We start from the raw sequence: 27,972 nt of genomic DNA on the forward strand, positions 1-27,972 counted from the left end.
ATACACATTAACCCTGCTTTTGGTTTATATTCAGGAAAGGGAAGATCCACTAGATATTACTGCAATCTTGTTCCCTTCAATTTACATTTATATCATAAAACAGTATTCTTTCTGGACTGGTACTCTTCTACTTATCATTATGCTATGTATATGTGTGCATGTTTATATATATATATTCATTTGTTAATTGGCTTTTTGTGGTTAGCATGATGTGTGTATGTATGTATGTATGTATGTGTCTATACGATACATGTAAAACATGAAATAATTTCAACTGGCTAACATTTTTTATTAATCTTTCCAATAAAATGCTTACAATCAATATAACAATGCTAAGTTTATATTTATTTCTCTGGTTGTTTAAAATAACTTTCACAATATTTTAAGTTACACTGAATTTCTATATTTATTTTCCATGGTAATTTTACATTTATAAGACTACATCATATCAAACACCCAAAAAATGTTTAGTGCTATAAAATAACATGTATAAAATATTAACTTGCTCAACAAAGTTGGTTCTTTGTTTAGCCATCTTATTATGGTAACAATCATTTAATATGGCTTCTTTCTAACAGTGGAAAAAAAAATTATATTTGACATAAACAGAGTCCTTTACCTTCTGTGTAAGGGAGGGAGTTCAGTAATTCATATTTTATTTGTTTTTGAATTGCCAAATACCACATATTAAATACCTTCATTTTAAATTAAAACTAGAACATTAATGTGTATCACATAATTTTTGTACAGTGCCCTTCTTCAAACATTCGAAATTACATTCAGGTAACAATTCCTATGTAGTGACACATTACTAACTTATAGAATTGTTAATGAGTACAGTGCAAGGGGAGGTTTTTATCACAAAGCTCTATATAAAATAAAGGATCTTTTTGACAAATTTGGACACGTGTGTTTAACAGCGAGGCAACCTCAGGCTGTGTCCACTGAAGAGAATCAAATCTCTGATTTTAGTATTGTAAATCCTTAGAGTTACTATTGCCCCACCAGACAACTACAAATTTGAACAAAATAATATAGATGTAAAAGTAAAATTTTCACTAAAATAGAAAATCAAGATGACTTAAACTTAACATATATGATATGGCTTTCTATAGTTACTGGCTACTCACAATCACATGATAAATAAACCATATGCATACCTCAACAGTTTTAACATAGTTGTTTAGAATCATTGTTCCCTCTAATGACAAGAGTCACTGATATATGAACCATACTGGTACCTCATTACACAACTTAATATACACCCTACTGGATAGAGCTGGACAATTAGTGGGAGTTACTAAATGTATAATCATTGGTCTTATTAACTGATCGTTCTCATGAGACTTAGAAAGTTAGAATAACTGAATATAGTAATAATCAAAAACACTAGTATAAATAAGTTGGTTACTTTTATGAGTTCATGACATTAATCAATTAAGTTAAAAATCATAATAGAAATATTTCAATTACTTAGATAGTTGGAACAACAGAACCACTCCTGCAGGACTATATTTGAATATTTTTTTCACTAGCCAGAAATTCAGAAATAGTTTCAAACAGAAGTTTGACATAAAGAATTCAAGTGGTGTCAGATTTAAATTTCTCATGTTAGAAAAAACTGTTAGATGTTTTAATAGTAATCCCACATTAAACATCATTCACATGGAAACTTTGAGTTTGTTATTTGTATAATGCCCATTACTGAAAAGTTTTTGTAAAAAAAAAAAAAAAAAACTCACCACCAACATTTTTACATGTAGCAGCCCTGTATATGCATTAAAGCAAACCATTATGGTGAAGTAGGGAACACATTTAGCAGTTGCTAGTATGAAGAAGTAAGATAAATGGTATGGGTGAGTAAGTACAAAACAAAATATACACAAACAGTTTTAATGTTCAAATAGGGCTACTAATGTAAACTATACTCTTACTCAAAGCATATTTAATAAAAATGAAAATAATAACTGTGGTAGGTGAAAACCATATTTTAATTTTACAATTGAATTGTTAGTGTTGTTCTGTTCTGTTTTGATGTTTATTTATTATCTTTATAAGTTATACTTGATTAAGCAACAATTTTATAACAACATGACTACAAATGTCAACCTAATTGGGATAGTGACAGTTAAACAGATTTGTTTTGCTTGAATCAGTATCAGATTTTAAGTGGCCACAATATGATGCTACTGTGATGTAAGCTTACTGTATATAGCTATACGAGTATCATATATTGCATCAAATAGTGTAGATAAACAGAGATTTCTGTTTTTAATTTTAAACTACGAGCAAATGTTATTATGACCATCTGTAAATCATTGCTAATCAGTACCAGTAAAGGGCCATACTTTCATTTTTAATGTGTTCCTAGCCTTTGAAGGTCAAAATCAACCCATCATTACAATCCTACACTAATTTCAATTAGTTGATTATTTACATGACATTAATATATGCTAACAGGTAATCAGTTATGTTGGTTAATCATGCTTATTGTGCAGCTCTACTACTGGTACCTCATTAGTCATTACACAAGTTAATATAATTGTTCAGAAATAAATCTCCCTTCAGTGACACTTACATTTCACAAATAAATATACCTTTTATACATCTTAACATAATTGTTTAGAAATACAATCTACAAATGTACAATATATACTTTAATACAGTGTTTGGATACTATCCAGCTCCCCTTTCCCCTTAGTAACAAGTAAGCTATATATACAGTAAAACTGGTGTTTTTCCTTTCTTATTTAAAAAACACTTCTGTAAGAAGTCTCATGAAACTACACTGATTTTACTGGTGCAAACATTCACACCCAAGCTGTGAAAGATAACAAATGTCACAATTTAGTCTACAACTGTTAGTCCAGGTTATCCATCTTAAATAAGAACTACTAACTTTCCTGGAAATCTCCTTATTGTTCAGTCAAACTAGCAACAGTGTCAATATTCAAGTTTAATCAATTAATAATATAACTCATTAATGTTTCTCTGGCATGTATTTTAAAACTACAAGAAACTATAATTTTGTTTTCCACTAATATTCACAAAGAGAAACAAATTAAACCCAAAAACTGTACTGACTTCCTAGCCAAATGGTAAACACACACAGATATCTATGGTTCCACTACATTTATAAACATTATATTTAACCCTTTGACTTCAGCTGCTTTAAATGCATGCAGAATTTTTGTTATCCATACACTGTATACAGTACACTTGCATCAAACTGCTGGAGATGGAATGTTTCTTATCTGGTGAATCACCAGTCACTGAGTTAAATATTCATTTACAATATTCTATTATCCAGACATTGAATTTAAAAACATTTTAAATTTCACATTTGTCTTCATATGAATAAGGGACAAGATAACTGCAGGAAACATGAAATATCCTCAATGGCCAAATGCAATAGTACAGTCTAGGTTAAATATGCATCTAAGCACTTCTAATTTGAATATTAGTGTCTGGCTAGTCTTCATTTAGTTATTTTACCCAGTCATTTTTTTGCCACTATTGCACTGTCAAATGACTTTCAAAATTAAATCCATATAAAGAATATGCTGCTAGTAAAAAATATTCAAAAAAGACATTTACCTCAATATTAACCAATGGTATTGTGCAAAACAATCCACCTTATCTATCACAGGCCCCAACTACCTATCTTATATCTTAATAAGCATGGATTTATGGTACACAGATTTGTACATTTTTTGCATGTTAACCAGCACATAAAAGTTTTGCTGATAAACATAATTAAGTTTTTCAAATACTCATTGTTGAAATGGCACAGTTACAGAATTAGATATTTTTAACTGAGAGAAAACTTTACAGAGGCCCATAAACTTGTAGTTTTCAACCTGTATTCCTGTATAGTTTACTGATTTTCTATTATTTCTGAATAAAAACTTTGGCTGAGATTGTTAAAATTGTTAATTTTAAGATTGTTAATTTATAAAAATATATTACTTAATTTCACTTCAAATGCTTCCATTAAACAATCATGTTTGTGTTAAAACACCATCTTGTCCTAGCCTACAAAGAATGAATTTACCCATCACTGCATATTCTTTAATATCAATACAGTTGCCATGCTAACTGAAAATTAATATTTAAAACTACAACACATATTATTCCAAAGAAAATATCAGTGTAATTAAATGTTGTAAGAAATAGTAATTATATCAATAGCAATAATCTAATTTGACCTGCAACTGATGTTTATAGCAGACTCATTAAGTACATTTCTTAGACTGATTAGTATTATGAACAATAAATTGTTACCTTTCACCAAACATTTGGAAATAAGCAACAAACATTACTTAACTTCTTTGAACATTTACAATACCTTGGAATATCAAAGTAGCTACATGTACATCAGATGAACTCCCAGGAACAATTATGTAATATAGAACAAAACAAACCCAAGTTGTTTCAGGTCATCACTGAAAATAAACGTTTCATTTTGTGTGGGTATTTAGTCTTTTTCTTTTGACATTCAGGAGAGTCATCTTGTTTAGGGCACACAACAAAGTTTAGATCATAGGAAGTGTTCAGAGCATAAAAAATATTAACATTATCTGGAAAAACCATATACCCTTCAGGAAGAATTTGAGCCAAACTGTAGTCATCAGGGCTTCCTGACAGTTCATGTTTCATTAAAGCATTCTGAATGACTGTCCTTGTGTGATCCCTATTGCTTAACATTATGCTCTTATACACAGCTGAACCACTTCCCTCACTTTTTCCTCTTTTCTCAACACTTACCCTGATAATATAAAATTCTGTAGACCGAGATCGCAGAGGAGTTGTAGGTGAACCAGGCAACATAACTGAAGACTTAGAATTACCATGGACAAGTAAAGGAAGGGACAGACTGGAACCAGAATGCACCATGTCATTAGATGAAACAATACAATCAATTCCAGTGGAAGGCACACTAGTATTACTGTGATCATCATCATAAAACACACTACTGGAAGACGTAGTTGAAGTAGAAGAAGTTGAAAGGTTTTTCTTGTGTCTCGTGTTCTTTGTACTATTTCCTGTTTTATCACTGATACCAAAATTTTGGAGTTGAGGTTCTATCAAACATGAAAGTCTGTAGCTCTCATTCTCATCAATGACTGGAACAGAATCAAACCAAGCAAGAAACCTCTCATCTGGAGTTATGTTGTAATTTTTTGCTGCACTTTGAAGTAGTTTAATCTGAGCCAACACTTCAAATTCTTTTCTTTTTTTATCAAAATTTATTAGACCATCTTGGTTCTTATCAGGAATTGCTGCATCTATCATGGTAAGGTCTGTGAGGAATGTTCCAAGATAAGGAATTGTGCCTTGCATTGGACCATGATTCCCAACTGACAACTGCCTTTGTAATGCTTTCTGTAACTGGTGGTCATCATCTCCCACAACCTCCACGAACTTGGCTGACCCTTCTTTTACAAGCAGATTTCTGCAAATTATTTGATTATTATCTTCTGAAAATATTCGTGCTAACTCATTATACACTTCAAACTTTTCTCTAGGAACTGCAAGCCAAACTTTCTTTAAACGATGGATAGAATTACACTGCAGAGCAGCAACCACAGCTTTCAAAGATGAAAAATTTTTTAAAAAGCGAAGCTCTTGAGCAATATCTATCCATTTGGAAATCACACTTGCTCTTAGTGATAATTTCATCTCAGTATCGTATAACACAGTTGACATAACACTCAAGGAAACTGCATTGAACTGGTTTACTGTAGCCGTAACAGTAGAAGGAATTATTTCCCAATCTGTGTTTTTCTCTCTTCTTGACCAAACTGATCCAAGGCATTGATAGGGGACTAATTTCTTGAAAAGCTCAGCATCCATCCATGTAAGCTGTAAAGCAAAATGATCCTCTGGAATCTCAAAAAAATTATATGGCATAACAACTTCAACCTCATTAATATCTACACTTTCTGCATTTGAATGGCACCAACCAACCTCTCTAAATTTTTCTTCAGTCTCTTCTTCTCGTTTAAACTTATCAAGTTTGTACTGCGCTCTGAGTTCTAACTGTCCTGTTGGAACAAACTGTTTAGCAAATTCAATAACCTGATGTAGAGCAAAGTATTGTGGAGGATCTTTAAAATCCTCAGAATACATATCTAACCAGACATGCATGACCTGAATTATTGTTTTTTTGTGTTGTTCTTTAATGTCCTCTTTCATTTTCACTTCTGTACAACACAATTGCTTGTATCTATTTAAAAGTAAGGTAACAACTTTTTGTGGGGTTGCAAATGATCGGTAAGTTGCCAGAAAAATAGTGATGTATGTTGATTCCAGTTCACCTACATCAGATGCCAAACTTTCCACTAATTTATCCAAAGTGCCAGCTTTTATAAATTTTACCTGAACCATTTCCCACTGTAACTGAGTCTGAGCTTCCTCTATCACATTTGATTCTTTATTTTCAGGTAAGGAGAATGGATGGTAACGGACCTTTTTAAGATAAACACTGTATATTGCATCCTTTGTCTTCTCCTCTCCCCACAGTCGCCACAAAGAATGATGGTGATCTTCTGTCACTCCCACTGGGTTCATCCCAAGAGTTGCAATTACATCAGATCACCAAAATTATGTACACACAAAAAAATTAAAAGCAAGTTGGAGTTTTCATCCTGAAAGTGAACAAACAAAACATGTATGTAAAAAAATTTTAAAAATACTTTAAAGACACACAAACAAACATTTTCAATCTGAAAGCATGCCATGAACCCAATTAAAATAAATTGGCAGTTTATCTGTCTTACACTTAAAAAAAAATGGGGAGTGATGGAGGAATTCACTTTTTTCCCCACATGTCCAGTTTTACTCTGAAAAGGAAAAAACAAAAAAAACAGGAGATATAATTGACACACCCCTCTCATAGGGTTAATAATATAGATTTTTAAGGTTAGCAGTTTCAAATAGTTAGGCAGGGATTATTGATTCCCACTTATTTTAATTATCTTAAAAAATATGCTAAAAGCAAGTACAAATTGTTATTTAGAAAGTAGACACCAAATGAATTACAGTAATTGAATACAAAAAAATATAATAGATGTCATCTAAGCACCTTTTCTTCTTATGAGTAACTCTTACTAAGTTACCTGGATAATCCTTTACAGATACTAACTTAGCATTTATAAAATGTAATACAGATTTAAGTTTGTAAATTAGGTACATTTTAAATGACAACCACTACCAATATAAAATCACTGAAATGTAATGTATTACAACTAAATTTTAATATTGTTTAACATTTTACATATAGAGGGATGCTACAGAAAATCTATCATTTTTGATAATGGTACACAACAGCACTTTCTGGGGCAAGATATTCATGTACACAGATCATAAAGACATTTTCAGATATGGGATTTAGAATATACAAGACAGGAATATCCTTTGTACTTTATGAACTTGGAAGACAGAATACAGACTGTCTTGAAATACCCAAGTCGCTCAGAAAAACACCTGTAGCAAGTTGTGCCCCAGGCATGGTAATCAGAATGTAGCATCTTCTAACATGTGAAAACCATGAACACAAAGGTATAAACATAATTAACAAAGATATCTATCTGGAAACAAACCCACCATAGCACAGTTTACCAAAACAAGGTTTCAGTCATACTTTAACTGTTTTATACTTCAAGCAACTGAAAAATAAAACAGATATTCATGCTATTCCATACGAAGGCATACTAGTAAAGTCACTTGATACAGTGCTTATGGATTTCTGTTCACACTGTTGAAACAGGTAGTGGAAAACTCATCCTTACACACTAGAGAGGTTATGGAAAGCCTGTAGGAAGGAATGATGTGCTTTGGACAAGGTTTTCTTATGAATAAACCTCTTACAATAAAAATTAATCAGTGGGGTTATTGTTAACCCTTTTATAATGAGCTCAGTATAATATACACAAGTTCATCTACACATTTGCACATATTCAGTATTTACACTATAACTACAGCTTGTGTATCTTCACAAAATTTGGTAAAAGTTTAATAAAGATTAAAATTTTTAATGAAATATTTTTCCAAAAATTTGTTTGTGAAAATATTGAATCTGTTTCATTACTAGTCTCATTGCAAAGTTATTTCATGTTATAATTAAAAAAAACTATTCATCATCCCAAAAATCTTAATTATTTGTGTAATCTTTAAAACCTCCTAAATACATTTCAAACATTTGTTTTGATTTAAGATTTTATATTTTGTTATTTTCTATACCCAATCTATGTGGGGTTCACTTGATCAATCTCATAACCATTATAAAAAATTAGGAAATAAATATAAATTATACCTTTATCATGCTAGAGCCACTACATATTATAACACAAAAATACAAATGTTTAATTGAGTAGTTTAAGTCTCATAACTCTCTCTATATATACATACATATATATATATATTTATCATATTGACCTACCAGTCATGCCTGGCTAACATTACATAACTTGTACTGATGAGGTGTACATGCACTCATGTTACATATCCTATAACATAAAAACTGACCTTTAGTCTTTCCTGTCTTGGTTATGTTTTAGTGGACTAGTATTTTGTAATATACAGTTACATTTCAATTATTATACATTATATATGTATATAGATTATTACTATTTAGAAATAAATTATTAAACTTATTTTTCTTGAAACACAGCACAACAAATAAAGAAGTAAACAAACAATTAATACTACAGCCTTTGAACTCAGTTGTTGTTACATGTAGGTTGATAAGCCTTTTAAAATTTCACAGTGGAGGATATCAAGTTTTGTTTTACATTTTATATACATATACAGTTGAAAAACCAAAAAATGATAAATAACTATATTGATACCATAGAATTTCACTATTATTTATTGAGTTTTGTAACTGAAGATTTATTTAGATGTTATAAAGTATGAAACTTCTAGCAGACTAAAGACACAACCTTCCTCCTTGAAAATGTGGATTGAATGAATGCAGTAGCCTTTTCAAAGTTTAAAGTTGCTGAGAAAATCACTCTGGGAATGTTCTAAGCTAATGACTGATTACTCAGATGTCATATACTGTAGTAAGAGTAGAAAAGGGACCATTTCAAAAAAATGGAAAAGAGTTGAACAGGGCCACCGTGTTTGATTCATTACAAAAGCCATATCTCACAAAAATAAAAATGAGGTTCTTATTTTATATTCTAGCTTGTCAATATTGGTAATTTGAGTTCCTAATTTGTATGAAACTATTTACATGGTATTTTGACATTACAAACACCTAATTTTAGACAGTGCTGCATTCAACATGCCACATGACTCACTAGAATCTATTTTAGGCATGTTTTTTAATATTTACTTTTAAATATAAAAATTAACTCATGATATTAAAGTTTAAATTACATCTCCAATTTGATTCCACATTTATTAACATAAATTCATAAAAGAGTAGTTCAATAAAATTTTGAATTTAAGTCAACAAACATAACATGACCCACTGACAAAATGAACCATGTGGTAAAGCTATAAAATCATTTAAATATAATATTCACAACCCTCCCTTGGCTTAAGTGTAACAAGGGACTTTGCACACCCATCCTTAAAAATAAAAACACAAACTAACCCTTTATTTTTCAGGAAATCATTTATCCCCCTCCCTTAAACCCCCATAAAATGTTAACCTCCCTTACCAAGAGCAGTAACTCTTACCATAAATCAACTTATTTGTTAGAAAAATAAAGGTGTCTTAACTGGAACCCACACAGTCCTCCTCAGATCTCAAACTTCTATCCTCTCATCCTTGTTACATATACATAACTTTCTATTTATGTTTAATGCAAGAGTTAGGAATTAGATAATTATATAGTACAAGTGTTAAATTCTGTTTGTTTTAAAAGTGATAGTTGATCACACTATGTAGTTCAACAGTTATGAAATGGTGACTTGTATTATTGCATAATGTTACTAGAACCTTCTGATTTTTTCTTGTTTTGAGTATCATTACTTCATAATATCTAGTAATGTGTAGAGCATTCTAGACCTATGTCAGTGTGTAAATAAGCATCAAAAATATAGTTTGTTAGTTAGATCTAGACTAAGTAACTATTAGGTTAGCCCTAAAGAGCATATAGTTGTATTTTTAAAGTGAAATTATTACAAACTGTATTGTAATAACAGAATAGGAAGAATAATTCATCTTGTCAAATTTTGTTCCCAAGTAACTGACCCAGGCTGTGAGGACTTTCACAAGAAAATTAAAAAAAATTAAGCTCTGGATATAACTGTGATGACCAACAGTGGAACAAACATTTGTATATACATTTAAATTGTTTCAATATATCATTTTAAAACAAGTGGGCTGTGCATTATTTGTTTATTGTGGAAATTTATCACAAACAACTCACAAGCACCTATACTTAAAAACTGACAATCCCATTTTCTTCATAGAAGCTATTATCCTATTGATCACCCACATAATATTGTAAAACTGCAATAATATCACCCGGAGGGAAAAGCTAATCTTAATCCATCTTCATAAATAAGCCCCTTCATGACTGCAATCATTCTGGTCATGCCCACAGGGCATGGGGGTCATTTTACCCTCCACTTAGGAGAAAACTTGTACATTCTTGAAGGAAGATTAAAGAAAAAAAAAGGTAAGTAAAGAGAAAAGGGGTAAGAAAAGAAAAATGAGAAAAAGGGAAAAAAAATATGGATCAGATGATAGAGAGAAACAGAAAAATCATCTTAAGAATGTACAGATTAAGATTTGACTTTTGTTTTTTCTTCACTCATTTCGTTACCATCAGAGTGCAAGTGCATGCATGTCAGTAAACAATTGAACAGTGGATCAAGCAAGATGATATAATGATCAATGTAATTCTATATTACCTTTTTTTTCCCCTTTTGTCTCATTATGGTTAAGTAATGAATATATAGAATAATTTTTTTCTGTTTTTCTAATTAATATTTATAAGATAAATGTGTAAAAATTATATAAGCAGAATCAAATTTTCAGTTTTATAATTAATATTTATCTTGCTACAAATTATGTCTGATCACTTTGTGACTTTTATGGACTGAATGAGAATCAATTATCTTCAGAAAGAAAGATTTTGGTTAGTTTCTCAATCAAGAAAAACAAAATACACATTTGTCTTCAGGATATAATTTGTCAACATAGATTTATGAGAATGGCATCTCTCAACACCTTATTGTCAGTTGGTGCAAATACTTAACACTGTTCCAGCCACATCCTGTTCTGCTGAAAGAGCATTCTCTGCTTTACACTGAATTCAAAACTTACTTACATTCTACCATTGGACAAGAAAGACTGACTCATGTCATCATTTTGAAAACTGAATGAGAAATAACAAATTTCGTGATGGAAAACAATATGGAAGAGATGATCAATGCTTTTGCTCATCAGAAGAATAATGAAAATTTAGTGCTTATTTGAATTTTATTTGATCTTATTTTTTATGCATTAGAAAAGTAAAAACACTAGCTGCATTGAAAAATTTATGTTTATGGTTTTTAATTCTTAAAAGCAAGTATATGTTCTTTTTTTTTTAAGCAATCACAGTATTGAAAATTTATGCTAGTTTTTTTTATTTTTAGTAACAAAAATATGATGTTACTCTTTTAGAAGGGTCAGGGGTACTGACTCCCCATTTGGGAAATCTGTCCTGCAGGCCTGATCCTTGTAGTCCTACTCTAAACCTTCTCAATAAATCAATATCCTTTATTAGAATATGGAAACCAAAACTGTAGACAGCATTTCAAATGAGGCCTAACAATGATATTTATAAACATTTACTTTTTCTTTTTTTACTTGCCTAAAATATAATTGTAAACACACAAAAAATTCTATAAACTTAGCTTTAGTACTAGAAACAAAGTATTGCTTCAATAACTTGACATATCCTCCAATATGCCAAGATCCTTTCCTTTTTCATCCATACTACTGAGTTGGTTCTCCAAATCCTATTACCTATACCTTTTTCTTTGTTTAGATACCAAGTAACGTACCAAAATAAATGTACATATTAATAAGGCAAGGCTTCCCTTTGATGAATCCAGGTTGTTTAATTTATGATACTATACTTTAATAAACCAGTCTCTATAGAAGGAAGACTAGAAAGCCTACAATTCCAAGGACAACCTAAATCACCCCTTTACAAATAAAATAATACAAACAATTCACCAATCATCAAACAATAAAACATTCTACTTACCAACCAAAACTAAAAGAGAGAAGCTTTTATATCTGATCTTTTATTTTTTTTCAAATCTTGTAGAGCACCTTGTTTGACCTTAATATATATTCTATTTTAATCTCTCAATCTTTGTGTATATACATGATTTAGGTCAATTCCAATATTTGCTACAGAATGCTCAAGATCAAGAATATTGCTATTTTCTTTTTTCATAAGAATAGATGAAAAAAATTAAAAGCTCAGCCATCTTATAGTTTTCAACAAAAACCTTTACAATCAATATTCTTTACAGTTATAACATTTTGGCATTCTATTTGCCTTTAATGTACTTTAATACTTTAAAATTAATATCTTTGATTTTCATCTAAACATCAGCAGCTACTTGTTTCTCATAAGCCCTATTCGATTTCATAACTCAATATTGTTTTAACTAAGTCCCTAGCCTTCCTATAGTGCCATCAACATATAACCCAGATATCTGTAAATTTTAACTTATTAAACATAGCAAAATGTTATAATGTAATGACCACTACTTTGCAAACATTCTCCTAGTTCAACTCCAGTCACCATATCCTCTTTCATGTTCAACAATAAACTGAAAATAACATTAGGTTATCTTACCATTTATCATAGAAAAACCACCCTAACTCTCTTTCAAGAATTATCTCCATTGCTCTTTGTTTTCTTACAGTCTTAATTAATGTGTTTAAAGATACAATCACCTACAGTTCTTGCATTAATTAGTAGCAACCCTAATCTTATTACACAGTTTCTCATTGACCCTTTCTGACTAAGGCATCATTAACTTGTGAGTTAGCAACAGCTAACTAAAAGCTGTCCACCCTAGGAAATTCTTTATTGTAACCCACGTAAAAATTCAACCTCTTGACTACCATTTCTTTACTTTAAAACTAGTTATTTTAACTCAGACACATATAAAAGATTTCCAAAGAATAATAGAAAAGGATAAAAATGCCAAAATACACTCTTACCAAGTTATGATTAAGATAAATCTGAGAGTAACAGCTTATTTTGCATTTAGCACTGTCACTAGGCTTAAGTTACCTTACTGTTCCCTACAGTATTTTTGAAAATTATTATTAATAAGTTGGAATACCTTAATTTATAGAAGTTACAAACATGACAATAGTAAGTAAACACATAACAGAATGTAATCTAAAATAAAGTTAAAATTCACTATTATGAAACAACAAGTTTATGCTGAAACAAGTACTGCTTTGTATACAGATTTACCACGAAATACAATTTACTTTGTTTTATGACTTTAGTTACTACTATATCCTTATTATTTTCTAGTTTCTTTAAGGATTCTGTGAAGAAATGAAGAATTGCCTATTGTAAATGTGTAATATAGAGATTCAATTAAAACAGTGAAACCCAAATCTTTCACTGATTTGATAACATTCAATACCAAGTCAAGGTCAGTCAGCATTTCTGCAATATAATGAAAAATTATTTTATTTCTATCACTAATGATGACATGTTTGCAATATACTCATCTGGTTTGGAAACTTTATACCAAATATGTTCTTTTAAAAGAATAAATCAATTTATTTTTGACACCCACCTCTTCATACTGTAAGTGTACTTTCCTTGAAGCAAAAATATGTTATTTTGAATAAATGTTTTCCATTGGATGTAGAAGTATGTGCTTCAAATTTGCATTCAGCTTTTTGATAATCATAAAAGATTTTAATTTGCTATTGATTTTGTCATTTCAAAATACTCTGAAACTGATTTTTCAAGGTTATCAAACAGCCATAAATAGTTTGATAACATAAAAATACAATCTTAAGTGAAGATTCTTTTGTTCAGTTTATCAGAAAATGGCACTGTTAAGTACTTTTACTATTTTGCACTTGGGCAAACAAAAGTGAATTGATGAGAGCATGTGGAAAAGAAAATTACAAAACGTCTTTTTATATAATTAATATGTGGTTACATAATATTTGTAGCAATACCAATAGTGGATTTTAACTTCATCTTATACTACAAACTTATCCGAACAGTGAACATGCAAGCTTAACTAAATTTCGGTACCATAATTTCTAGGCCGTACAATATATTAGAACAATAGTATACACTACAATTTACAAAATATGTCTTATTACTAAAACTGGTAATATTACAGAAATAAAGAATTTGGGAGGCAATATAACGGTTGCTATATGATTATAACTTAAGTTACGGTTCAGACGTAAAATATCTACTATTAGTGTTATTATAAAAAGAAATAATGAAAAATGATGTACTTAATATAAGCATTTTATTTGAACATACTTACCTTATCAATAACAAGCCAAAATAATGACATTCTTGAAAATGAAAATTTGTCAACTGGACACTTTGAATGAATAGTTAAAATGTATTTTAGGTAAATATCAAACTTCCTAGTGACTAGTGACATCACGTACACAGATTGCCACGAGTTCTGTGAAGAACCGGCCCCCCATTAACAGTTGGAACAAATTAATAGACTACAGTGCAACGCATTATCACCGTAGCATTATACGTAAATAAAACAATCAATCAAACAATTTTCTGAATAAAAAACAAACAAATACTTTTAATACCTGCAAATAGTCTTATAATCCATATAAATCATGAATTAAAAACATAATTATTACCATTTACTCAACAGATAGCCCAATATGGATTTGCTATCAGAAAACAAACACATTACCATTTAACTTTTCATATTCAAAGTATTTATGGGGAAAATTTGTTTCATCACTAGCCGATAAAATGCCATTTTCATTCAGAACACGATAACAAAGTATTAGTTTAAAAACTTAGTGTAAAACAGTTTGTTTTAATATAAGTTTTCTTACTATAGACGTTAAAAGTCTGAAAATTATTTCTTCGAAAGTGCAATAATAAAATTCCATTTTATAATAAAGTTAAGTTTATAAATCTCTATATATCCAACGATAATTTAAATTTAAAAGGCACTGACTATGAAAATGGAAACAGATGGCGCCATTGCAATATATTAATTTGGAGAGGAATGTATTTCTGTTCTCCTAGTCTAGAACTGCTATTACTTTGTTTTGAAACAGACGTGTAACATTTCGGCTATGTAAAAGAATATTTTGTTGTGTCAAAAAATTTTCTAATGGCCACTAGATATAATACTAAAGAGAGCTCTTTTAAACTAATATACTGGAACATTTCTCATATAATAATTTATATGATTGCTATAGCATCTTCACTTACAGGTGCTATTTTTTTTTCTGTAAGCGAAAAAAAATTTAATGGCCATTGTCCTCTTTACAGCGATATTGTTGTTGTCATGGTTCCAGGAAAAAACGACTCTTTTCGTTTTGTAACAGATATACATGCAGAAAAGCGGACGAAATGGGGATCAAGTCATTCATGTAACTTTTGTAGCTTTATGCTGGTTGCATCTTTTGTATATGGGTTGACACTGGTATGGTTTTTTTGCGTTTGCTCTGGAAATGGAAACATAGGAGCAACTGGGTAAGAACTGAAATTATTCAAATCAATTTTACAATCAGTATTCACAATAATAAGTAAATCTGAGCAAAAAGTCTAAGTATCATAGTCAAGTACTTAAGACCTTAATAAGTTAATATTATGTGCAGTAAAATTATATTAGTTATTGTTTCTTATCACTATATTTGCCATGTATTCGTGACAGGAATTTAGTTATACACATCTTTATTATTTTCACTAACTTCTGATCAAAGCAAGCTTTCTACATATATCCGAATTCAAAATTAACCGAGTAATTAATATGTTCCATTTTACTTTATTTATAATGATCAGAATACCAGTTAGGTACCCTGACTGTTGTTAATATTTTTGGACGCATTTCTAGTACTGTCCCACAAAGTTCGACGAGCTTAGAAAGTTTTGGTTAGACTTAAATCCATAAACTAAAATAACAAAGCAAAATAATTTTTATAATAGCATGATAACAAACCAGATACAATTTGCTTCTGCACTCGAATGGTAGCTTACTTCTCAGTCCTTGTCTCCAACCATTTCCGTAAATTACGGTACATTATTTTTTCAAGAAGTAAATACAACACAAGAGGCTAGTTACTTTCACTTTTATGTTGAGGGAGATAAAGCCGATAAGAAATTACTGATGTATTGTTGTATTTTACCTGATAAAGTTTTTTTTATAATCAAATTGAAGTGTTCCAAATTCCTGGAGACTAATTCCACCGGCCTTATTGTTTACTGTTATAATGTCTGTCGCAATGTGTGTTTCTGCCTTCATGTTGACAATGGGTATGCGATACTTTTGTCACCAAATTGAGAATGGACCAATTATAAGGTATGTTGAAATGTTTTATGTTTGTTGTATTTTTGAGTTTATAAAGCAAACAATATGGTGTTTTAATTTAAAATTAAAACAGTATAATTTTTGTTTGTACCGAATTGCAAAACAAATGTTTGTAATAAAGTATCATAATATGATGCATCATGTGATTAAGACGTTTTTATTTTATTTTGCACCCTTTATTATTTTTTTAAAATTAGATAATTTCAATAGCCAGTGAGTTTTAAAGGTAAACTACCACTCCATAACGCCATTTTTTATAACTTGTTTTTAATAACAGAAATATGTATATGTATTATATATGTAATATAAAATATGTATACGTTTTCACTGGTCTTTACTTAAAACATGATTTTATTAATGCTGTTACTCTTCTTATAATTATAACAGTGTGTAAAGCACATCGTGCTAAAACAAACAATGCAGGTTTCAAAAATTTGAAAAGTATTTTGTTGCCTTTTGTACGATCAAACCCCCACTAGTACAGCGGTAAGTCTATGGATTTACAGCACTAAAATCAGGGGTTCGATTCCCCTCGGAGGGCTCAGCAGATAGCCCGGTGTGGCTTTGCTGTAAGAAAACACACACATCTGTGCAATCAAATATAGCTTTTCATAAGCTATATTAAAACTGTATGTAACGATCAGATCAGTTTCCTTATTATTAGAATTTCACCTTTTATATGTTGCACAAATACCAATGCTTGAGTATTGGAAATGGAATTAAAAATTAAGCTAAAAATGTGTTGTCTAAGATGTAAACAAACACCGGCCACAAATACACAGACATGCCCCCTATGTCTGTTTTTGCTCTATGTGATAAAGAAAGTTAGACATACTTCAAATATTTAAAAGTGTGGTTCAAATTATACATTTTTACTGCATATTTTGACATTTAAACATTAAATTTGCAGAAGCGCAAACGGAATAGGCTCGGCATGGCCAGGTGGTTAGGACGCTCGACTCATACTCTAAGGGTTGCGAGTTCGCCCTTGGTAAAAGGGAAGCCCGATAGTTGGCAGTGGCTGGCGATGACTTGCTGCCTACTCTCACTGCTAAATGAGGGACGGGTAGCGCAGATAGCCCTCGTATAGCTTTGCGAGAAATTCAAAAACAAACAGAAGGAATAATAGTATAGCGCCATCACAATGATGCTCTTGCACAGGTGGTGTGCATACAGCTATAGACAAAGATGGCACAGTCTACCTGTATAACACGTACATTGACCATATGTTTATGACTACTACATCCACTGCATCCCACTATCACGCTGAAAAGCTGATACTTTCGCATTAAAATCAAAAGCACCCTGGTGTCATTCAATAAACTAGTCAAAGTACTATATATAATTGTTAGTCTCTACAACTGTTTTTATCATATGAAATCCTGAACCCAGAGTCAGCAGATGTAAGACCTTTCACTAAAATTATCAGTATACGTATATAACAAGGACAATAATTTCTAATCCAACGTCACCAAAATTCAATTATTTCAAATATTAAATTTTAGTAGTCACTATTTATTGGTATAAGAAAAAATAAAAAGTACATTAAAATGTTTTAGTATGAATGTGAAGTTAATCATTTTCGAACTCATAGTGCTTAAAACGTCGAATTTCACTTTATATAATATACATATACAAGATTAATATAAAGTTAAAATGGGTATTTGTGTATGTTGATGACTAGCTGTCTTCTTTCTAGACTTTCACTGCAACGTTAGGAACGGCTAGGTCAGATAGCCCTCGAGAAGATATGCGCGAAATTTAAATTAAACCAAAGCTGTTAAGAGTGCTAATAAAATCACTAACATTAAGCGTCTGCCTAGAGGCGGTGTTCTGGTTCAAGGTAAGGAACCCGCAGACTTGAACAGTCTACTGAAAGCTTGGCCTTCAGACGCGTTCAAAACAGGAAATATTACAATACACCTACCAGGAACTAAATCAACACCTAAATCTTTTGTGATACGGGGTGTACATAATTCAATAGACACAGTAGACATTAAGGAAGCGTTAAGTACACAAAACATAAAACATATATCAGTAGACCGAATAATTTCAAACATTACAAAAAAGCCCACAAACCTAATTAAAGTAATCACAGACAACAGCCAGGACATTACACAGTTCATTAATAATGGTATCACTATGTGGTATCAAAGGTACACAGTAGAACAAACAAAAACACCAGCAGTGATTGTCACACAGTGTTACCAATGCCAAAGTTTTGGACATGTAGCAGCAGCATGTCAAGCAAATGCGCGTTGTGTGGGCTGTGGGGAGAATCACCACATTTCACAATGCACTAAACAAAACCCCAAACCCAAATGCTGCAATTGTGGGAGGAACATACGGCTAATTATAAAGGATGTCAGAAATATAAATCCATTAAAACACACTTGTACGAAATTAAAAATCCCAACACGAACAAGCCGCCACCACCACGAACAATAAAGGAACCCACACCTACCACTCCAGCACCACAAAGCACAACTACACAAACAAACGCTTATGCTGCAGTGGTAAAAACTTCATCATCCCGACAGGAAAAACCATCACCATGTGAAGACGAAATACCCAAACCACCTCAAGACACACAACCAACCACGCCAACAACGATTGAAACTACACTGACATCTGCCATAACTTCCACTCTCTCGGAAATAATGGCAGAATATACAAACCCTACAAACCCCAACAGTCTTACAGACATTATAGTTAAAATCATATCGAAAAACATACATAAATTCTTGCCGCAAATTTTAACCTCCATCATAAACTCCACTAAACATGGATAACTTTACAGTTCTGCACATCAATATCCAGGGTGCCCTTGCTTCCAAGAAACATGAGATTGAAGATACAACAAGCTCCATTAGACCAGATGTTATTATAATTAGTGAAACTCTCCTATATAACTACCATCGATTCAAATTAAACGGCTACTCCATTATTAGGCATAACAGGAAGGATAATAGAGATCCAAACAGAGGCATTTTATTATTGTATAGGACTGAACTTATAGTTCAGGAACTTAGTATCCCTTCCAGTAACGAATCTATAGTCATCAATATAAAAACGCAAAATCATGCAGACGTTACTGTGGCGGGCATCTACTGCTCGCCTAGTACAGTGTTAGATGCAAATCTTTTGCATATATTGTATAATAGCAATTCTAATCTAATTATTACCGGCGACCTAAATGGTAAACATATAGCATTCAACTGTCGAAGTACAAACGCAAATGGCAATGTACTTTTTCAAGTTTTGGATGAATCAAACATGACTTTATTAAACGATGCAACACCGACACATATCTCGTACGCACACGGCACCAGTGAAATACTGGACCTATGCCTGTGTTCGTCAAATATGAGTCGCAAATTCGTAAACTTTCATGTTGGTCACGATTTGGATAGTGACCACCTCCCAGTTTGGTGTATCTTCAATCTCAACCCACACTTAAATAAAATCATAGTTAAAGACCAACTGAACTACAACAAAGCTAATTGGCCAGTTTTTCAAACTATATTAAATGAAACCTTACCTCCCGAAGTACCACACATTGCCGCGGACGCATCAGATATAGATGCATACTGTCATATCATCTCTGATTGTCTAAAACATGCAGCCAACAGTTCTATACCGAAACAAAAACACTTCACAACAACCCATTCATGACAACCACATAAAGACATAATACACTTAATAAAAGACAGACGTATATTCCGCAGACAGTACATTCAAAATCGCAACCCAACACTTAAAACACAGATAAACGCAATTAGGAACAAAATACGACATTTAATTAGACAACAAAAACAAGAAAACTGGGACATCTTCTGTTCCGATCTAAATCACAAAACTGATCCTAAACAATTCTGGACACACTTGAAAATATTTACAAATAAAGGAACAACAAACACAGTATATCCACCACTTGAACTGGATGGAGAAACAGCATACACTAACACAGAAAAAGCCGAGATATTTAAAAAACACCTAGAAAACACGTTCAAGATACATCATGAACCAGACATGAACAGATACTTCTTTAATACAGTTAACAACTTTATTGATCACAACAGAAGCATTTTTACACCTAAATTTCCAGTCAACACTATTATACACCAAGAAAAAACAAAAGACTGGAGCACTCATCAACTGATTAAACATATCACTGTAACAGAAGTCGTAACTGCTATTAACAACACAAAAAACAAAGCCCCTGGTGAAGATGGTATTCAAGCTATCCTCCTAAAACACGGCACTCAGAGATTATATGAACACCTAACAGCTTTATTTAATCTATCACTATCAGCAGGATATATCCCCGTTTCTTGGAAGGAAGCAATAATTTTAATGTTCCAGAAAGAAGAAAAGCCAGCGAATAAACCAAACAACTACCGCCCGATTAGCTTAACCAGTTGTATTGGCAAAGTATTAGAAAGGATAATTAGTAATCGTCTGTCAGTATACTTAGAAGAAAATTCAAAATTACCAGAAATTCAAAACGGATTTCAAAAGTACCGCCAAACTACAGACCACCTGATTCGACTTACAGAATCAATTACCGACAGCTTCAACAAAAACGAATGCACTGTAGCTTGCTTTCTCGACATTGAGAAAGCTTTTGACACAGTGTGGCATAATGGTTTACGTCACAGATTACATGAAATGGCATTACCACAGGAAACTATTCGCTGGCTGTCCAACTTCCTGGAAAACAGAATGTGCAAAGTAAATGTGAATGGGGCCCACTCAGGGCCCTTTTCACCCGAAGCAGGAGTCCCGCAGGGAGGGGTTGTTAGCCCTATATTATTTATCATGTATGTGAGTAATATGCCTCTGTCGGACCTAAATTTAGGTTATGCATCACAGTTCGCTGACGATGTGGCAGTCTGTAAAATTGCTCCCACTCCATCAATATCAGCAACGAACCTACAACCAATTCTAAATAACATCGAAGAATACTGCCAGAAATACAGAATCAAAATCAATATTCCGAAAACCCAAGTGATATTATTCAGCAGACTGAACAAGCTGAAAAAAGATCCACCAAAGCTCTACATTAATGGATCACTTTTACTGACTGCTACTTCTGCTAAATTTCTATGTCTAACCTATGATTCAAAATTAACGTGGTTACCACATATTAAGAATATACTGATACGAATCTGGAAAAGAGCAAACTATGCAAGAAGTCTTTCAGGTAAAAAACCAAGGAATATCTCCAGGTAATATACTCAAAATCTACAAAACGTACATTAGACCTGTAATAGAATATGCATCACCTGCCTGGATTAACATTGCACCCACACATTTACAGAAACTTCAACGAATACAAAATTCAGTTCTAACTTCGGCATACAAAGTACCACGAAGCACTTCATCCACATTTATGCACAAATATGCAAACATAAACACAATATCAGAAAGACTCTTGCATAATTCTCTAAAATATTTCAATAAGAATTGGCATAAGAATAACTTAATGTGTGATCTCGACAGATACCACGTACATGATGTAAATAGCCCTAAATACCTCTCCCCTTTTAATATGTATTTAAGAAATGTTACTCAAGCTGGCCACCTTGTACTAGACAATTAATTTTTTTTTATTTATTTATTTATTTTTTTTTTTTATTACTATTATTGTTACTACAAGTAGTAGTAGCATTTCTCTATGGAGAAAAACAACAAGGATAAAAATTACGAAAAAAAAAACATGTATGTGAAAAATACATGGACTGTGCCCTACATACATGGACTGTGCATGCGTCCATGCATGAACTGTGCCCTACATGCATGGACTGTGCCCTGAAATGGGCCTGAGTACGATATTATACTTTTGCTCAGGTCCTAAGCTAAAAAAAAAAAAAATCCTTACGTCAGACGCTATCAACGTTCGGGAGGGAGGAAGAAGTCTGATGTACCTGACCCTCCGGGGTATTTAACATCGATATCCAAATACCCACACGGTGAAACAATGCTAATAAAGTAGGTCTTTTTGCACCTGACCCTCCTGGGTATATACTTATCAACATACCCTAATACCCATAAAGAAGAAGCGAAATGCTAATAAACCAAATGGTACTGTCAATAATGCTCGTCTCCGGAAGCTTTCCATCAAGTAAAAATACATATAACAAAGAACAGTGTTTATTTAATATTTTCACGCAAACCTATTCGCATATCTCTTCCCGAAAATTTTGAATTCGTAGGCTACTTTTTGTGACTGAATAGCAGAACTTGACTGCCGTTTTTATAGCACACTCACTTGCAGTGAACAACATATTAAAAATATATAGTAACATATTTTTTTCTTTTTTAACTTTATACTAATCAGCAATTTGGTTGTTTCTGTCCATGGAATTCTTTGTTACTGTTTAGAAAATGATGTGATTCATCTGATCGCTCTCCTTAGTTTTCACCTATACGCCTACCGTGCAGTTCACTTCATCTGATTACATTCCTCCTTGTTTCCACCCATACATTTACCATGCAATTCATTTCATTGCACTCCCCCTGGTTTACAGCTACATATTTACCATGTATTTCACTTCAGTTCTTGTGATTAAACTCCTAGTTTTCATCTACACACCTACCTCGCAGTTCAATTCAATTTTCTAATTACATTCCCCCTAGTTTCCGCATATACACCTACCAAGCAGTTGGGTTTAGTTTGCTTGCATTTTCATTTTATTTTGTAATATTCTGTTTGCGCAAACGTTACAATTTATTTCGATGTATATATTTTAATCTAAGCGTTACAGCTTGTACTCTTTTAAAGCGCTTTTCTTGTAATTTATACAATACAGTATATGATTAGATCAAACACCAAAAATTGTTAAAACAATTAAATATTTTCAGTTCTTTACTCAGAACGAAATTCTGTGTAATTGGGATAAGTTTGCATTATTATGACGCTAAAAATCGAACTTCAACGCCCGTGGTTGGCAGAGCACAGACAGCCCATAATGTAACTTTATGTACAACAATAATCGAAACCAAATCCTGAGATAGACTCTCTTACTGATACTTAATTTCAAAATGGTACGTTTGTCTTCGTGGGCATGGTGATGAACTGTGCGTACCTGATCTACATTCGAATTCAAGAAAATTTAGAAAACATGGGACACAGATGCAAAGTCAGGATAAATATACTTTACGGTTCCATTTCATTTCAAGCTTATGATGTTATATTTCAGCTGTGATGCTGCACAACATATAACCTGGGAAGCATATCCGTACATGAATGGTTTCTACAGCTTACATTTAGAAGCTGAGGTAAGAAAAAGAGTATTTTAGAAGAAAAATCATAGCTACATATTTATATGCATGAATATACTTTTTGAAGCTACTATTAGTGTATTTTGATTACAAGTGTCCAATATTTTTATATTTATTTGATTGTTGTGTTTGAGTTCCCCCGCGAGGGCAATCTGCATTAGCCGTCTCCAGTTTAGGAGCGTGAAGAAGGAAAGGCAGCTACCTCTTCACTACCTACCGTCACCTCTTAGTCTCCTCTTTTACTATCGAATAGTGGAATTGATCGTAATTATACAACACCCCAACAGCTGAAATTGCGAGCATTTTGGTGGGATGGAGATTTGAACCCGCGATCTTCGGATTAGGAGTCGAGTGCCTTAACCACTTGGCTATGCCAGATTGAGAGTTTTTATATGGATAATTAAGCCTTATGAGTTGCGTGCCTTAATCACCTGACAGTGCCGTGCCGTTTACATGATAGGCAGCACGTTGTTATTTCCATGTATGGTTTGATAAACTACATATAATCCCCAAAGGTTTCGTATCATATTTTAAAGTTATAATTGCTCAAACGAGTATTATACTGAGGTGTGAGAATTTTGGTTAAATTATCATTAATAATTCCTATTTTCGTTCAGCATAGTCGAAGACATATTAAAGACAAAATAGAGTATATATATATATTATAATAATACGCCACATTAATTTATATATATTTCTTATACTTATCTAGTATAAAAATTTTTGTATCCTCAATTAATATAAAAATTTCTAGATAAAACATATTACAGTAATTTTGGGTGATTTCAGGTCTTGTGTGATATACCTTATATGCTTACAGTCTGAGAGTTTAATTGACATATATTCGTGACATATATAATTTATCTTTCTGTTTGTGCAAGTTGCATAACATAAAATGCATCAGATACAATACATAAAAACGTCTAGCTTTATTAAATAATAAGTATTTAAGATGTATAAAACAACATTTTAAACTTGTATTTTATAACTCTCATAAACAAGCGACATCTGTCTCAAGTAGTTGATGTATAGCATTCATTCAGGACTTTTTTTTAACACACAAGAATTACTGGTAAAACCAAAAAGGAAGCAGAAGAAGCAGCTGCCTCTCTCATAAATTTAGAAGAAGCTAACAATATAGTGCCTGTTTTATACTCTTATTAAGCGTGGTGTAAAGAAACAGAACAATCCAATGTCAGACCATATACTGTATTTTCATTGTAGAAGCATTCAAGAACTCCCTTAGACTTTCGTAAGAATTTGCTATCCTCAAACTGCATTGCTGTTAAACAAGACAATCTAAGTATTGGCTTTCTTTATTCTTCACGTTCTTCCCCCGATTTGCTTAAGCTGGAAAACTTATATCACTAAATACTGGATTTCGATGCCCATGATAGGCAAAATACGGCTAGCACTTTGTGTAGTTTTGCGCTTAATTACAAACAAACAAAAACCTAATATTTACGTATTAAAATTGTTAGAATTTGATACATTAAGTGGTATTATTTAATTTTTCCGCTGCGGAAAATTTGATAAAAGAAGCCGAAAGTATGTCAACAGCAATATGGCGTGATTGCACCATTTTATTTATATTGGAAGAAGAGTAAGTTTTGTCTGCAGCTAACGACTTGAACATACTGAATTGCGCTTCATTGTTTTAATATTTGGTTTTCTACTGTATTTTAAGAAAACGACTACAGAGCTTTACATTTTAATTGGTCTCAATCGACTTTGAAAAAGAGTCTAAAGGCACAATTCAAAACGGTTTTTTTATCATGTTTATTTCTGTACGCAGGAGTAATAGCCACATAACATAAATTGTATAAATGTGATTCTTTATTTTATGCCGGAATTTTTAAAGTTATTTTTGTTGTTGTTAATATATTTAATTCAGTTCTGTTACACCGATCCATCCACAGCTCGCCATGTGGACAGCAGCACTTACCTGGATCTTAGCTTTGTTTGTTCTTAGCCTGCGATGTGTATCAGGGATCGATTTTAAAGAAAAGTCCAATAATACGGTAAGAACATTTATCACATTGTTTCTTTTGCTTTTATTATGTTTTTAAAAGTTATAAAATATTATATTTAGAAAGTTCCATGACTTATTTGAAACAACATTAATTCAAAGTTCCAAACGGTATTTTGTGTGAAATACAATGTGACATGTGAGCATACCTTCACTTTTTCTATGTTTTTTATTTTGAGGTAGATATTTTCAAAATCTTTTATTTGTTCGAGTCTATGCAGTTTTTGAATAAACATATGGTTTATACAACCATTAAATTGACTTTATTTTAGCTGTTTTTGTTCCTTCATAGTTGTCGAGAGATAACACTAACTTGTCCTTGGGATGCATTGTGGTAATGCAAGGTCAATGATAGCAATGTCTTTCACTGCTAAAGCAGATGATATGTAACGATTACATCTTTTCCTATGTTAAATGAAAGTTATCTGTGACATAAAGTACTGTTTACTGTGGATCAGTTCGACATTTTCCATTAAATAAGAAATATCAGATTTAAATAAGAATTATCATGGAGGGGTTAACAGGAAGACATCTTGAGAGAAAGAAATGTGTTCACCAATTCACAAATTCAATAGCAGACAAATTCCCAGTGTAAAAAAGCAACTACACGCACTTTGTCATTGATTTAAATCTGCATATTTCGTGTTAAGCGCACAGCTATATAATGGCCTATCTGTGTTCCACATTTTACCCACTACGGGTATCAAAATCTGATTTTTAGCGCTATAAGTCTTCTAACTTACCACTGAGGCTCATTGATTTAAATAAATATTGCTTTATTTTGTATAGCATATGCAGTCTGTTTATTTCTTTGTTTGAACTCAATTAGTTTAATTAAATTCAAATTTGGCCCGGCATGGCCAGGTGGGTTAAGTCGTTCGACTCGTAATCTAAGGGTCGCGGGTTCGAATCCCCGTTGCACCAAACATGCTCGACCTTTCAGCCGTGGGAGCGTTATAATATGACTGTCAATCCCATTATTCATTGGTAAAATAGTAGCTCAAGAGTTTGCGACGGGTGGTGATGACTAGCTGCCTTCCCTCTAGTCTTACACTGCTAAATTATGGACGGCTATTGCAGATAGCCCAGTGTAGCTTTGCGCGAAATTCATAAACACACAAACAAACAAAATTCAAATTTTTTTTGTAATTTATTCTGTCAATCGTTCTGTTATAAATCAAACTTACTTGACACTCTTCCATAAAATCAGTTAATCTGAAAATACCAGAGAGAAGAGGGTTAATTTTTAATTAGTACTGCATTTGCTTGTGTTCATTCACTTTGTACACACAAAATTTCATTATTTGTAATCGTAGTTTTTATACAAGCTTTTAATTTCTTCTTTTTCTTTACTAGGCAAAAGTAACTCGATAAAATCTGGATAGAGACTTGAAGTCAAGACAACTGAAAATTTTGTTTATTCCGATTCTAACAAATACTTTCATTACATATAGTATTTATAAATTAAAATGTTATTTAAAGTAAGTTTTAATGAAAATTTTTCTTATGCAATCTGTTAAATATCCCTGTATCTCATTTATAATAATCATGAAACCGAAAATTATTACTAAAGGAATAAACTCATAAGTTATTCTTTTATTTGTATCTCAGCTTTGATTAAGGTTTAAAATTTAAAACAAGATTTTCGGTAAAATTCAGAAATAAAATGAGTGTTTGTGTATTCTCTTGCTTCCGTGAGTCATTTTATATTATATGTTCTTCAATGCTGACCTAATTCTCGTGGAGAAACTTAGACAAGTCAATACTGCCCACAAAATCTTTGGGCTTAGGACAATTCTTTTGTTTGCCACCAATGTTCCCACAGAAATTCAAGTTATAATCAGCTCCTTTTTCTTCGATCTTTTCACGATACTTGTATTTATATGTCCATCATGCATCCTGTGCCTATGTGAATCTATGTGAAGTTACCCCTAAGGAAAGAAAACAAGAAAATAATATTTTCGTGACAGTGGTGAATGTTCCGGGTTGTACATTATAAGCATTCTGTTCAAATGGTATTAGACACGTCCAATATCAGTACATAATAACATTATTTCATATTTTACAGTATTACTATAGGGCAAATTAAAAGTTTGTGTACCTTAAATATAATAATT

The 27,972-nt window shown here is 32.1% G+C and overlaps 2 protein-coding genes across 7 annotated transcripts; one reads left to right on the forward strand and one right to left on the reverse strand.

Annotated features, from left to right (window-relative positions):
* Positions 1 to 268: 268 nt before the first annotated feature.
* LOC143230679 (ral guanine nucleotide dissociation stimulator-like 1) lies at positions 269 to 16,271 on the reverse strand. 5 transcript variants are annotated; one of them, XM_076464640.1, is made up of 3 exons: positions 14,509 to 14,791; positions 7,609 to 7,816; positions 269 to 6,650 (listed from the first exon to the last, which is right to left on the reverse strand). In XM_076464640.1, the coding sequence occupies exon 3, from the start codon at positions 6,571 to 6,573 to the stop codon at positions 4,435 to 4,437; it is 2,139 nt and encodes a 712-aa protein (XP_076320755.1). In that variant the 5' UTR covers positions 6,574 to 6,650; positions 7,609 to 7,816; positions 14,509 to 14,791; the 3' UTR covers positions 269 to 4,434. The 5 variants fall into 5 exon arrangements, with proteins under 5 accessions (XP_076320755.1, XP_076320758.1, XP_076320757.1 ...); XM_076464643.1 differs by lacking the exons at positions 7,609 to 7,816; positions 14,509 to 14,791 and adding an exon at positions 16,171 to 16,271; XM_076464642.1 differs by lacking the exons at positions 7,609 to 7,816; positions 14,509 to 14,791 and adding an exon at positions 14,852 to 15,197.
* LOC143230680 (transmembrane protein 179-like) lies at positions 15,229 to 27,541 on the forward strand. 2 transcript variants are annotated; one of them, XM_076464644.1, is made up of 5 exons: positions 15,233 to 15,704; positions 16,390 to 16,530; positions 23,745 to 23,823; positions 25,746 to 25,847; positions 27,212 to 27,534. In XM_076464644.1, exons 1-5 carry the CDS (start codon positions 15,340 to 15,342, stop codon positions 27,227 to 27,229), a joined length of 705 nt encoding a protein of 234 aa, XP_076320759.1. In that variant the 5' UTR covers positions 15,233 to 15,339; the 3' UTR covers positions 27,230 to 27,534. The 2 variants fall into 2 exon arrangements, with proteins under 2 accessions (XP_076320760.1, XP_076320759.1); XM_076464645.1 differs by lacking the exon at positions 23,745 to 23,823 and having other exon boundaries at positions 15,229 to 15,704; positions 25,721 to 25,847; positions 27,212 to 27,541.
* Positions 27,542 to 27,972: the final 431 nt, after the last annotated feature.

The sequence above is a fragment of the Tachypleus tridentatus genome, chromosome 10 (genome assembly GCF_004210375.1).
Source record: "Tachypleus tridentatus isolate NWPU-2018 chromosome 10, ASM421037v1, whole genome shotgun sequence".
Taxonomy (NCBI): domain Eukaryota; kingdom Metazoa; phylum Arthropoda; class Merostomata; order Xiphosura; family Limulidae; genus Tachypleus; species Tachypleus tridentatus.